General features: G+C 35.0%; 1 protein-coding gene across 2 annotated transcripts in view; it reads left to right on the top strand.

Moving 5' to 3' along the window:
* Positions 1-10,015, top strand: part of hyx (cell division cycle 73 hyrax) — a 29,368-nt gene extending 19,353 nt beyond the window's left edge. Inside the window, exons 9-12 of one of the 2 annotated variants that reach the window (XM_053772471.2) lie at positions 462-691; positions 2,802-2,943; positions 7,458-7,507; positions 9,475-10,015. In XM_053772471.2, coding sequence (XP_053628446.1) covers positions 462-691; positions 2,802-2,943; positions 7,458-7,494 — 409 coding nt within the window. In that variant the 3' untranslated portion in view covers positions 7,495-7,507; positions 9,475-10,015. The remainder of the gene's footprint in view (positions 1-461; positions 692-2,801; positions 2,944-7,457; positions 7,508-9,474) is intronic. The other variant, XM_053772472.2, reaches the window with a different exon arrangement.
* The last annotated feature ends 4,796 nt before the right edge of the window (positions 10,016-14,811 follow it).

Below are 14,811 nucleotides of genomic sequence, written 5' to 3'. Positions count from 1 at the left end.
ATTAGACAATACTCTCCGATATTGGTACTGAACTTTAGGTCAATAACAAAACTATCAAAATCAACTGATACTGATACATTGGCAATTTGTTAATTAGTTAAGGACTAGACCTTTTTATGTGAGATTTCTTTCTCTCAAAAAACTATTCAAGTCCTTTAAAGAATTCCTATGCATTTAGATTAATATATTTTGAAAGATATGTATTTGTAGATTACAATGAAATGTTACACTATTGTGAATATGAATGTAACCATGTGAAAAGAAGAATTCTTTGTTCACTAACTACTGACCCACTGTGTGTGAGGGTGGCAAACACGGTACCCTTGCACAGTAAAGTTACCCAAGTGTTGCACAAGTGTCTAATCATCATAATATAAAATAGTACATATGCATTGTTTTTATATGCAGCTACCTTTGCACCATTGGATATGATCAGGCTTCCAATTTATAATTTGTTCCAGATTTGTCACCTCTGAAGAGAAGCGACAACAAGGCACCAAACGTGAAACAGAGATTCTTATTCAGCGTCCCAAAGCTGGAGGTCTCACTGTACCATATCGTGTCACAGATAATCCATCCAAACTGAACTATGCAGAATGGGACCGTGTTGTTGCTGTATTTGCCATGGGACCAGCATGGCAGTTCAAAGGATGGCCTCATGATGGCAATCCAGTAGAGATCTTTAATAGAAGTAAGATTTTAATTTTCTTTCATCACTTTTTTGAGTTTGCAGGTGGGGGGGAGGGAAGAAGCTTCTATTATGGCATTGTTTAGTAAGTTAAGCATCTTTATTGTTTATATGTTGCAGAAGAATTTTCCTCATTCCTTTGTTTTTGCTTAATTGAGTTTGCAGTAAGGATTAACTCTCACTTTTAAATTTGCCTCAAATTTCAGTATAACTGAGTGAATTATTTAAATTATATCTATGTTTAAAGGGACTAGTAACCCCTTCTCCTGTATAAATTACTAAATCTAAAAAGAGAAACTTTAGTTTTTCTTTTTGGGCCACCCTGCCTTGGTGGGATACGGCTGGTGTGTTGAAAGAAAGAAGATCTATGTTTAAACCCTTGTTTTGAGCTGACTTCAACTATGATTTGCTTGCTTATTATACTTTTTTACCATTCATTTTTTATTCTTCTTATATTGAATGTGTTTTTCATGGTGTCTGTGTTTTGGCTTAGTTTGGAGTTTCTTCTTTATCTCCTCTTGTTCTAGATTCCCTTTCAAGTAAGCAGCTTGCCCATATCTGTGCCTCCAATTTTCTTTTGTACTACATGATTGAATTTCCTCCTTATTACAAATAACCCACACATAGGAGATTGAAATTCACGACAGCACTTCAATCTTGACTAGTTAGTGGTACAAGTGAGACAAACATCATAAGTTTCATTCTCCTATATGCAGGTTATTTGTGTGTTGTTCCAGTAATGGAATTGTACCTTTTAATTCTCCTTGTGTTCATTGCTCCAGGGACAGACATAGTTGTCCCATTTTCCACTGTTTTGATAATTGTGCCATGTTACCACCTCTGCTGCCATCTCCAGAGTTATTTATTTTATTTTATTTTATTTTTATTATCACACTGGTCGATTCCCACCAAGGCGGGGTGCCCCGAAAAAGAAAAACTTTCACCATCATTCACTCCATCACTGTCTTGCCAGAAGGGTGCTTTACACCTCAGTTTTTAAACTGCAATATTAACACCCCTCCTTCAGAGTGCAGGCACTGTACTTCCCATCTCCAGGACTCAAGTCCAGCCTGCCGGTTTCCCTGAACCCCTTCATAAATGTTACTTTGCTCACACTCCAACAGCATGTCAAGTATTAAAAACCATTTGTCTCCATTCACTCCTATCAAACACGCTCACGCATGCCTGCTGGAAGTCCAAGCCCCTCGCACACAAAACCTCCTTTACCTCCTCCCTCCAACCTTTCCTAGGCTGACCCCTACCCGCCTTCCTTCCACTACAGACTGATACACTCTTGAAGTCATTCTGTTTCGCTCCATTCTCTCTACATGTCCGAACCACCTCAACAACCCTTCCTCAGCCCTCTTGACAACAGTTTTGGTAATCCCGCACCTCCTCCTAACTTCCAAACTACGAATTCTCTGCATTATATTCACACCACACATTGCCCTCAGACGTGACATCTCCACTGCCTCCAGCCTTCTCCTCGCTGCAACATTCATCACCCATGCTTCACACCCATATAAGAGCGTTGGTAAAACTATACTCTCATACATTCCCCTCTTTGCCTCCAAGGACAAAGTTCTTTGTCTCTACAGACTCCTAAGTGCACCACTCACTGTTTTCCCCTCATCAATTCTATGATTCACCTCATCTTTCATAGACCCATCCGCTGACACGTCCACTCCCAAATATCTGAATACATTCACCTCCTCCATACTCTCTCCTTCCAATCTGATATCCAATCTTTCATCACCTAATCTTTTTGTTATCCTCATCTTTTTGTTATCCTAATCTTTTTGTTATCCTAATCTTTTTGTTATCCTCCAGAGTTATGTTTTGAAATTTTGTTATGCATTTGTTGTGCAAAATCACTGGAGTTAATTTACTTTAGTTACTGTTCAGTAAACTTTTGCTAATTCTGTTATTATCTAATAACAGAAGATACTGATTGTAGGCATTATATTTTATCTGTCCTTGGTGATGGAATAATGGTGGTCAGAAGAAATAAAATCTATTTGCCACTTTTTTTTTTACGGTACAAAAAAAATTTAGTGCTTTATTGCAGATTTTTCTGCTTTGTAATTTACTCACAGAATGCATTTTTTTGCAGTTTGTGCTTTTCACATCAAGTATGAAGAAATAAAATTAGATAACAACATAGCAAAGTGGGCCGTGCATATTATCAACTTGAGCCGTGTTCGTCGACATTTAGACAGAGCTAGATTCTTGGAGTTTTGGGAAAAATTAGACAGGTAAATACCTAAATGAATTATAGGGCATCTATTTAGAATTTTGCTCTGTTTAATCTCATAGCAAAAATTTTTTATTGCATGAAGTAGTATTAATTTAAGTGTGAGAGCTAATTTTGTGTATCAAATAACATTTTTAACTTCTTTGATTGTCTAATGTAATGGCCACACCATTCCAGCAAAAATTTATTTATTAATACTGTATACATATACACTGACTTCATTATGTTTTTATCACTATAGGAGAAACTTAAAGTGGTCAACCTGTTGAGTATAATTTTTTGTGCTTTAATAATTTTGCTCTGTCACATTGTTTGCTTCATTGAGTTTTTGTATTTGAGTTTGCAAGTCTGTTGGAGTTAGTTATCAGGGTTATAGAAGGATTGGAAGGCTCATCTTATAGTTTTTAATTATAGACTTGCTTTGTAAAGTTAACAGACTAGCAGACACATGTGCCACAATATTCCCAAACCACTACACCCTCAAACTCCAACACATTCCCAAAGACCACCACACCCTAGAACTCCACCTCATCCCCAAGAACCACCATTTCCTCACCTCCCCTCCAAGAGGGGATACATTAATGCTGGCGATGAACATTTCATCCAAGGCATTTGAGCTCTTCTCTCTCTTGTATCAACTGTTTGTGAAATTCCTAGGGCCAGGCTTTTCTGTTGAATGCCTGTTCAAGCAGGCTGTTCCTGTTGGCATCCCACTGACCCATATACCCATCATAGCCACTTATGAAGTTCTGCCACATCCACAAAAACCTTCCCCACATCTCAAACACCACCATAACCCCAAGAACCCTCCCCACTTCCCCAATCCCCACAACGTCCCCAAGAACAACCACACCTCAAAGCCCCGCCACATTCCAAGAACCCCCTATACCTCGACACTCCACCATGTCACCAAGGCCACCCCATCCACACCACAAAGCCTCAGCACATCCCTGAGAACTACCAAATCCCCAAGAACCACAGCACCTTGAAAAAGTGCCAGACAAATTCAACATCAAAAAATAGAGTTAATAATGATAATAGGAATAATAATGACCAAAGAACAAGAATAGATATGTCTTAATACTGTAATGAGAATGCAATTTGGGGAGTGTGGGAGGCTATTATAAGATCTCGACAGACTTGAGGAATGGTTGAATGAATAGTTACTGAAAGTTAAAGCTTGGCTAATGCCAATGTTTAAAGCTGTGAGACAGAGGTTTATTTAACAATAAAAACAGCATATATAAGGAAAATTAATCAAGAAATAAAATATGGGAGGGAGGGAGTGTGTAGTAAGGGGTCATGCCCACTGTACCAGTGTGTGTGGTGTGCTTGGCACAGTCCTTCCTCATTCGACTAAACATTATCATCTGTGTACAAGACTTATGCATAGCTCATAAGAAACACAGTTGTACAGACATCTCAGATGTGTGGTGGAGTGTTGCAGAATGAAATCTGAGGTTCCCTCATTTTTGTTGGAAACAAAGGCAGAGTTGCATTAGATGCCAACCAGTGACAGTGTTAATTTCTTGAGTGAAAGGACAGTCAGTTGGGCACTGCTAACCCTCACTTCCTCTCACCTTCATCTCCACACATTCTTACCACTCTCCTCTACCATACATCTGCACCACTCCACCACACTTCTCAATTATCTTGACACCATTATTTATGATATATTCACAAGAGAGCAATAATGTAGTTGACTTGAGTAAGATAATATCAACAGGCTATACTCTCATTCCCACAGCTGACTGACTGCCTTATGGGGAAGTATATGTAAACATCATTGCATCATATATGTTGGGAAGGAAGGAGGGAAGAATGGGAAACAGATGGATCAAGAGGGAAGAGAAAAAAGTGTGATATATCTTATGAGAATAGTTTATAATTTTGTTAAAAAATTAACTGAAATAGATATGAAATGATCTAAAGGTACAGTCAAATCTTAGGTCCTGTAGAATATAATATTTCTGTAAAACTGTTATCTATATGGGCAGTTATAGAAAGAGAAAAGATTTTTTTTCACAACGTAAGAATGAAATAGTTTGCCATAATAGGCGAGGGGATATTGATCAGTAAGGATAAACCGAAACTAAATTTTACTGCAAAATGTGAAATAAGTTATGTCAAACATTTGGAAGTTAAAGCATAAAGAGAGAGAAAAAAAAAAAGAGCAAATCTTGAAAACTGGAATGAATGTGAGATTCTAGCTTGGCTACTCAGATAATTAAACCAGAAATTGTCTGTATTGAGATTAGTATGATTGGGAAATATTTTCATAACATATTGCACCATCAGAAAATGGCTTATTAAATGCATAAAGTACAGTATACTGTCATTATCATGCGGGAGACCTGAACTGGCATTGTTTATTTTCATTATATCGTGCAGTTGTTAGTATTTTGAAACTACAGTTGATGACTTTAATATGATTGTGGTTATTACAGTGAATGATGATGTCATTACTACAGTATTAATATAGTGTATACGTACAGGTATTTTGTGTATTAGTTTTATTCTTTTGAGAAAATTTAAATTTAACTTTTGAATGATAGCTGTTATTTACTAATTTAGTTTAGAATATTTTTAATGTAAAACATGTTTTTTAATTGAAGGGGATAGCCTACATTGAGATAAAGGCAGGGGAATTGTTGTCTGTATTTCGACCTCGGACAGATGTTGAAGGGCACAGACAACCATTCTCCTCCTTTTATATCTACATGGGTTGCCACCTCTAATTAATAAATATTCATTACACTTGAATGCTCCAACATGTTATTTAACATTGATATAGATATTTTTATTAATAACTGATTAATCAATTTTATATGTACAGTATTATATAATTTTGGTTTTGTGGTTTTTGATTGAGATTTATATAATTAACATTGTTTTTATTTGTTAATATTTGTAATACACTTGTTTTTATTGTGTTTGATTTTTAATTAAGCCACTTAGTCACCTGAGATGGAAGAATGCCAAGTTTGATTTTTCTGCCTGAGTAAGATATTCTGAGGAAAATTTTCTACTGATATACTGTACAGTATTTCAAATACATCAATTGTGTTCTTAACTTTCATAACAAGGAATTATCAGTGTGTGTGATATAAAAATGTTTGTTGGGGCAGTATGCACAAAGTCAAAGTAATTGGCAATGGAGCAATAAAGTATTTGTTGTTATGGGAAAACCTTGCTGATACTCATCATATTATTAAACAAGTACAATTGTAATTCATTGTCTTATATCTCTAATATATTTAAAAAATAAATACCGTTTGTGCACCTTTAAAGGATAAGAGAGGGTATGGAAAATAGTCCAGGGAATCTTACTAATATCTAGTATGAGGTAACTTGGGTTCATTATTATTTCAAAACTATCAGACAAAGTTAAGAGAAAAAATACACGAATTTTATATACCATATATGGTGTGAATTTAGTGGTGTTGAATAATGGGTACTGCTACTCTACCTGTAGTATTTTGAGAGGGCTAAATCTGGATCCCCACCATTGCATGGTACAAAAGGTTCCTCATATCTATAAGCGAGTTGAAATGTTAGCTAAACCTGTGTTTCATAATTGTTTGATGATGTATTGAAACTTCTTGCTGTTCCTTTATGCTTTTTGTCTCAACTTTCCTTCTCCAATTATCTCTCTTCTTTTTTCTCACTTCACTCAACCTCTTTATCTTCCTGACTTCCTTCAATTTATATTTTGTTTGAGGTCAGTGTAGATCCCTGGTGACTTCTTTGAGAACTAATTTTGTCTGGCATCGGATAAAGATAGGGTTCTTGCTTTAATGTTAATTGAATGAGAATGTTATGTAATGTGTTTAGCTAGTGCTAAGTTCTATCAGTGTTAGATGGTTCCTTCAGTTGATCAACCAGCTGGCCACCATATCTAGTGCTTTTAACATTGACAACACTGTTAAATGTGTTTTCAGATATTAAAACTCCTTGCTGATGATTTTTTCAAATTATTTAATATTTAATTTTTAACAAGGAGATTTATTTTGTTTTCTAATATATCAGTACTCTACTTGTCAGAATTTAGGTTTGATGAAAAATTTCCTTAGGAAATATATATCATGTAGTTATGTTGTTTTTTCTCCATGGGGAAGTGGAACAGAATTCTTCCTCCATAAGCCATGCGTGTTGTAAGAGGCGACTAAAATGCCGGGAGCAAGGGACTAGTAGCCCCTTCTCCCGTATAAATTACATAATTTAAAAAGAGAAACTTTCGTTTTTCTTTTTGGGCCACCCTGCCTTGGTGGGATACGGCCGGTTTGTTGAAAAAAAAAAAAAGTTTTTTATGTATATTGCCCCAACTTTTTTAAATATTGTAGTTGTAACTTAATGTACTGTATACTTGCTTCCCATCATTAGGTGGCTAAATTAATATTGTGGTGAACTTAGTCTAATTTTCTGAAATTCACATGATCCTAACTTAGGACCTAGAAGTGTTTAGTTTTTGTCCTGTCGATTCATTAACTGCTTGTTTGCATTGAAACATTACAGATACATACAGTTGAAGAAACCACACCTGCGGTCTTAAGCAGCACTGTGTGGTGAGTCTACGTCATAAAGCCATGATATTGTTTAATGGCTTTTCTTATTGTTTAAAGTGAACAAGTTTATTAAGAATATTTTAATATAAATTTAGATTTGCAGTATGTAATCTGAGTTACCTAAATTCTTTTTTTAATATTATCATCATTTTTTTTTTTTTTTTTTTTTTTTTTTTTTTTAATTTTACCTTATTGGCCATCTTGCACCAAGGTAGGATGACCCCAAAAAAAGAAATGCTTTTACTGTCATTCATTCATTCAGTCACTGTCTTGCCAGAAGTGTGCTGGCATCACAATTCAGATAACCCTCTGACTGCAGCATCCCCACACCTTCAGAGTGCAGGCACTGCCCTTCCTACCTCCAGGACTCGAGTCCACCTAACTATACGCAAACTTTAAAAAAACGTTAGGTAAAAGGACACAAGTGCAACTAATGTGACATTTTATTGTGGCAACATTTCACTCTCCAGGAGCTTTATAAAGCCATTACACAATAAAATGTCACAGTAGTTGCACTTAGTGATCTTTTACCTAACATATTGTCGGTATTTCTGCCAACTTTAAAAGAACTGTTGTCTCAGCTCATTCCGATCTAACACGCTCAATAAGCCTGCTGGATGCTCAAGTCCCTACCACTCGAAACCTCCTTAACTTCTTCCAACCTTTCCTGGGACTACCCCTACCCCTCTTTCCTTCCATACCTGATTTATAAACCCTCCTTGTCATTTTATCCCTTTCCCCCCTCTAATTGCCCAAACCCCTTCAACTCCTCTTCATTATACCCCTTGTGACTGTCTTCAAATTCTACATTCCAAATTCTCTGTATAATATTCACACCACACATGACCTTCAGACATGACATCACTACCTCTAGCCACATCCTCACACCTATATAATAATGTTAGTACTGCTATACTCTGATACATTTTCCTTTTTTGCCTCCAGAGATAAACTTTCCACAGATGCCTCAGTGCACCACCTACCTTTTCTTCACTTCATGTGTTCTGCCAACATGTCTGCCCCCAATATTTGAGTACTTTCACTTCCTCCATACTCTGTTCCTCCAATATATCAAATCTTTCAGTGCCTAGACTCTGTTGCTCTCATCACTTTGGTCTTGTCTACATTTACTTTTAATTTCCTTCTTTTACATACTCTTCTAAATTCATCCACCAACATTTGCAATTAATCTTGAAAATATCCTAAAAGTATTGTTGGCACAAAGCCACTTCAACAACTTCTACTCTGTGTTTGATTCATCCTCTTTTTTTTTTTTCAACACCCCCTAGCATTCACCTTTTTTTCCAACACCCCTAGCATTCACTTTTTTTTTACAACACACCTTGTCTTTTTTTTTTTACAACAGTTATTTATAAATTAAAAAAAAAAAACATTTTTTTTAGCTTTATAATCAAATTTATCTATTCTTTAAATTGAGGATACTATATATGAATTATCCTTCCTGGCAGTGGCTTTGTATATAGGTCTATATATCTGGACAGATTTGAAATAAAAATATTATCTGTAAGATACAGCATTTTACATAAACTCTGAAGACCCCTTGTGGTTTAATGCTTCTTTTTGATTATAATAATAATAATAATAATAACATAAACTCTAAAGCTCAGCCTCATATAATATATGAGAGATTATATGCATGATTCTCAACATGACATTTTAATATAACAATATTCTTAATGGTATTGAACTAAGCATTTAGGTTTTCAACTTATGATCCTGTTTACAATAATTGTTTTAATTATATTATCTTATACTTTTGAGTGCCTTGCATCTTACTGATAATTTGAATGCTTTGTTTTGCTTCTTTACTTAGTTTCAAAGTATTTTTGATGCATTTGCATAATTAAATTTTCATAAATATTATCTTTTAATTTTTTTAACTTCTCTTAATCTTATTAGATAAATTATATTTCTTGGTAAAGGAAAGCTAATTTAATATTTTTCAGGTTTATATTGTTCAACAAGTCTCATCTGAGGTGGTAGTGACTGCTGGATGGGGCTGCCTCTCACAGCCATCATGTTGGAGCTGCACCTATAAGTGAACAATGTTCTTATCAGCTGTCACACTTATTTCTAAATATAGTAGGAAAGATTGTTTTCTTAAACTTGTGTCACCATTTTATTTATATGTACATGTTTTGATATTTCATGCAAATTTTATAATACTGTGTATTAAAAATACACACAGTTTTTTTTCCAAGCTTGTTGCAAGCATTGAGTACCAATAAGAAGGCTAGAAAACTCAGTTCATCGTCAAGTATCCATGACCGTAGTTTAATAAATATGAAGAGCTTATGTTATTTTTTTTTTTAAATGCAAGGCCCACCTCCAAGAAACATTTATGTAGATCTGGTTATACTATCTGGTTGTTTCTCCATGGAGAAATGGAAAAAGTATTCTTCCTTCATAAGCCATGCATGTCATAAGAGGCAACTAAAATGCCAGGAGCCAGGGGCTAGTAATCCCTTTCTGTATAACGTACTAAATTTAAAAAGAAAATTTTTGTTTTACCTTTTAGGTCGCCCTGCCTCGGTGGGATACGACCTGTGTGTTGAAAAAAAAAATCTGGTTACCTTTGTTATAAGAAGAGCTTATTGGTAAAGCAACAAGGGATTTTTTTATTTAACATTTACCACACATCACTGAATTACAGAAGTTTATGTTATATATGGTGGTGGACATGTTATATATGGTGGTTCGGACATGTAGAGAGAATGGAGCGAAACAGAATGACTTCAAGAGTGTATCAGTCTGTAGTGGAAGGAAGGCGGGGTAGGGGTCGGCCTAGGAAGGGTTGGAGGGAGGGGGTAAAGGAGGTTTTGTGTGCGAGGGGCTTGGTTACAGTGCCTGCACTCATCACTGAATTACATGGTGAAAGTTTTTCTTTTTCGGGCCACCCTGCCTTGGTGGGAATCGGCCGGTGTGATAATAAAAAAAAAAATAAATTCAGTACCATTCTTGAGATGAACATTATGTAAGCAAGAATGTTCTGCAGTCTATTACTACCAGTCAAAAAATAAACTTAAGACAATTTAATTCTATTTTTGCTTCATGTTCAGTAAAATTTTGCTTAACGTGACAGTAACATTCCTGATAGCCCTCGTGTTTGGTTTGATAAATTCCTTAAGTGTATAATATAGGAAATACAGGGTTGAGTTCCAGAAAATCTTAAAATTAATACCTAAAACAAATGACTAATTTTTAAATACAGTAATATGCAGTTTATATCCATTCTTGTGGCTGAGTAGTGTAGCGAATGTTATTTATTAATGTCTGGGTAATTAGTACAGTAAACCCTCATTAAATTGGGGATATGTTCATGAAAATTAGCACATTATGTAAATTAGTGTTATGTATATTAAAGAACATATGGGAAAAATAAGTTCTAGGAAAGATACCCAGGTGTTGCACATGTCTTTTTCATCAGCTTGATGGCATTATTTAATTACTGATTTAATTAATACTTAGTATCTCCTACTGATGTAGGGTGACCCCAAAAAAACAAAGAAAACACATTCACCATAACTCATTCAATAGCTGTCTTGTAAGAAGTGCAGACAGACACATCACAGTTCAATTGGATCCTCGAACTGTAACATCCCCACCCCTTCCTACAAATTCAGGCACTTCCCACCTCCGGGACTCAAGTCCAGCTAATGCATTACCCCTGAATTCCTTCATAAGTGTTGCCCTGTTCACACACACACTAACATCATTTCAAGCTATGAAAACCACTTGTTTCCACCTTTATACAAATTTTTACAGGTTTAGTTATTTAAGAAAAATGCACTTTTTTCAGTCTCATTTAGACAGAGTTGTGCTATGTAGTGTCACTTTATAAGAGGTATCATATTATTGATGGTATACAATACTGACAAGTTGATGAATAAGACACATTGGCAACACTTGGGTATCTTTATTGCCAAAATGTTTTGCCTGCATAACAGACTTCATCAGTCCAGTACAGGTGAACACAGCACTGGAAGTGATAGAAGTAGTTTTGAAAAGATAAGTGTGTCACTCTTGGTAGGAAGTGGTCAGTCCCTCAAACCTTGAGGGACTGATCACCTCCCACAAACAGTGACTGACAGTTCACATCAAAACTTCTACTACTGCTTCCAGTGCTATATTCACTTGTATTCAACTGAGGAAGCCTGTTGTGTAGGCAAAATATGTCGGCAATAAAAATACCCAAGTGTTGCAACTGTGTTTTATTCATCAATTGTATAAGAGAGTTTACCATATATGTGAACTCCTGATGATTGGGTACTCGATATATTTGAGACCATCTTGTGAATATGTGCACAATGTTCAAAACATTTTGTACTGACAATGTTCATCTCATCACTATTAACCCGTAAACTGTCCAAACGTATATATACGTTTTTTCAACATTTGAAAGTATGTAAAAAAAAGTAGATCTTCTTTTTGTTTTTTTACATTAGAAAATGTGTAAAAAAAACTTTGATCTACTTTTGTAGCACTACACATGTGAACGTAGATCTGCTTGGACTGTTTACGGGTTAATACATGTAGACATGTCTTCCTATAATTTTCATATCCATTGTGAATGTACATTTTCAAAGATTTTACTACACAATTTATCTGGCATATTTAATATAATCATGTAAACCATATATCATCTGTAGAATGCTTACAGATTCCCATAACGTGTCTGTCATGTTGAGCTGCAGATGTGCTGATAATTTAATATCCGGTCACTAGCAATATCTGCAAAATTCTGTACACATAAAAAATGTTTGCAAACATAAGAATATCAGTGAGGAACTTCTGCAAAGGCTTGTCCTAAACACACTTCACCTCATTTGTGCAACCCATTTTTCAGTAAAGATTGTACAGGTATGTAGCATCGTGACTAATAAAATAAAGTGAAACTTAAAAAAAAAAAAAATAAAGGATCATCAAAGCATCATGACTGATGCCTGAGTGAAGGACAGTGATCCATGAAATAATGTGAGAACTATGCCCTGTCACTGAAGGAACAAAAAACAATAATGGATATTATCACAATGTATACAGGAGGGGCCCCATTCATATGGTTCTAAGAAGGTTCACAATCCCAACCGTTTAGCGAAAATCTCTGGCAAGTGGAAAAGAGCTATTTTTCATTTTCAAATGCATCTAAAACTCCTGATAATGTGTTTACACTCTCATATAATAAGTGCTCAATGCAGCTAGGCATAAAAAAAAAGACAATGAAAAATTATACATAGTATATACATTACTTAAAATATGGTGCCGGTTGTCTTTTCCTTACATGACTGTTGTACGAAAACAGCAATAATGGCAGAAAAGTGGTAAAAGCATCAAACATAATGAACACTGCTCAACTGAAAACCAACAAAAACTTGGAACACCCAATAAACAAAAAAAGAAGTGGTACGAGCTGAGCAATGACAAAGTGGGAGCAGACTTCCTACAGCAGTTTAAAAATAGATATGGCAAATAAATATTTCACTTCAGTAAGTTGAAGTTTAAGAGGTGGGACCTAGAACTAGAGTTTACCATAACAAATTCAAATAGATAAACACAAATACAGCAGGGAATTACACTTTCACATTCATTGTAAATGTATGTATCTTCAAGTCGTATACAGCACCATATTCATGGAAAACATCTAGCTTTCAAAGGTTTGTTTTGCATGTGTAAAAATAATCATCTCTAGTTATTTTCCTTATTATTGTCACAGTTTTGTTTTATTTTGACTCCCTGTATCACAAACAACCTTCTTGGATACAATGGTTAATATTAGTATAATGTAGAAAAGTGAGATGGCCATGAAAATATTTGTCATTGGTAGAGAAGTGTAAGTTCTTCAAGAAATGCTGGCCACCAGCTGACTGGTAGGTAGCAGAGGACAGCAAATAAAGTTGCAGGCCAAGTGGGTGAAACTTGATTTTTTCAAATTTCCATTGCGATCTGAAAAAAAAAAAAATCGCTGAGGAAATTTTGGAAAATATTAGAAATTGTCTTAAAAAATATGCCCACCAGAGAAAAATGCTAAACAAGTCTTTACTGTATGGATTTGTTTGTATTTGCTTGATAAGCTCTCAGTGTAACATGTTAATAATAGTGTGTGATATGTCTATGCTTTCCGCATGGCACATCAAAAGAGAGGTGTATGTGTACTCTCTCTTTAATATGTGACAGGGAAATTTTTCTCATATGATCTTTCTAATGGCAGGGAAAATGCAAGATTAAATGGATCAATAAAGGTTATTCCATGGTTGTTTCAAGGTTTGCTACAGAAGAAAGTGGGTAAATTAAGTTTACTCAGATTAGTCTCAGTTTTTGTATTTCCAGAACTTAAGAAGTTGTTTGCTAATAATTTACTGAGAGTTTATGATATATAACCTGTTTGTGCTGTACTTGAAATTCACATTTTTAGCCATGTGAAAGTCCAAGTTAATGTAAACATGTTGCTGTCCAAGGTTACTAATGATTGAGAAACTGGCAGACCTCACTTTAAAAATTCATCAATGAGGAGCTGTAACACTGTATTTGAAGACAAATAGCAATTATGAGGGGCTTTAACAACATTGCAAGGTCAAGAACAATTATGAGGAGCATAAACATATTTTTTCAAGACTAAGAGCAAATATGAGCCCTGGATTGCCATCAGTTTGACATTACCTTGTGGAGAGACATTGGTGAGGGTGTTTATTGTAGTGTTATGATTTTATTTGTGCATATAATTGTTACAGTTGTACTATGATTGTAAAATAAGAGGCCTACCAGTAAAGAAGAAAAAAGAAATGTATTGAAAATAATTTATGGGAAACATATCCAGATTGTATTTATGTTAATATAATGGTGCTTAAGTAACCTTGAATCAATTAAGTTCCATGCAGTTTTACTGTAAAACTGATTTACCATAATACAGAAATGAATAATTAAGTCTTACTTAATTTAGTGACTTTAAAAAAAAAAGTCAAGTTTCTTGGAGGTGAGAATGATAGAAAATTTCATTTCTGTATTCTGTTTGATCACTGTCTGGGCTTGCATTTGTTACTGTATTCTGCAGTGAGATAAGTGGAGAAAAGCTTCAGTCAACAGCAAAATCATGATTATATATGATTAGAAGCTGCTTCCACAAACTGCATATTTAATTTTTTGTAGTAGAAGCATATCATTATCTATTATGGTGTGTTTATTGTGGGACAAAACATGAACTGTTATAATACATTTTACCAGAATTTTGACTTTAATGAGCTTCAGATTGGCAGCTGGAAGTTCTAATTGTTAACAGTGCAGTGGTGCCC

The sequence above is a fragment of the Cherax quadricarinatus genome, chromosome 23 (assembly GCF_038502225.1).
Source record: "Cherax quadricarinatus isolate ZL_2023a chromosome 23, ASM3850222v1, whole genome shotgun sequence".
In the NCBI taxonomy this organism is placed as follows: domain Eukaryota; kingdom Metazoa; phylum Arthropoda; class Malacostraca; order Decapoda; family Parastacidae; genus Cherax; species Cherax quadricarinatus.
The sequence above is the reverse complement of the archived record's forward strand: the minus strand, read 5'-3'. Positions and strand labels throughout refer to the sequence as shown.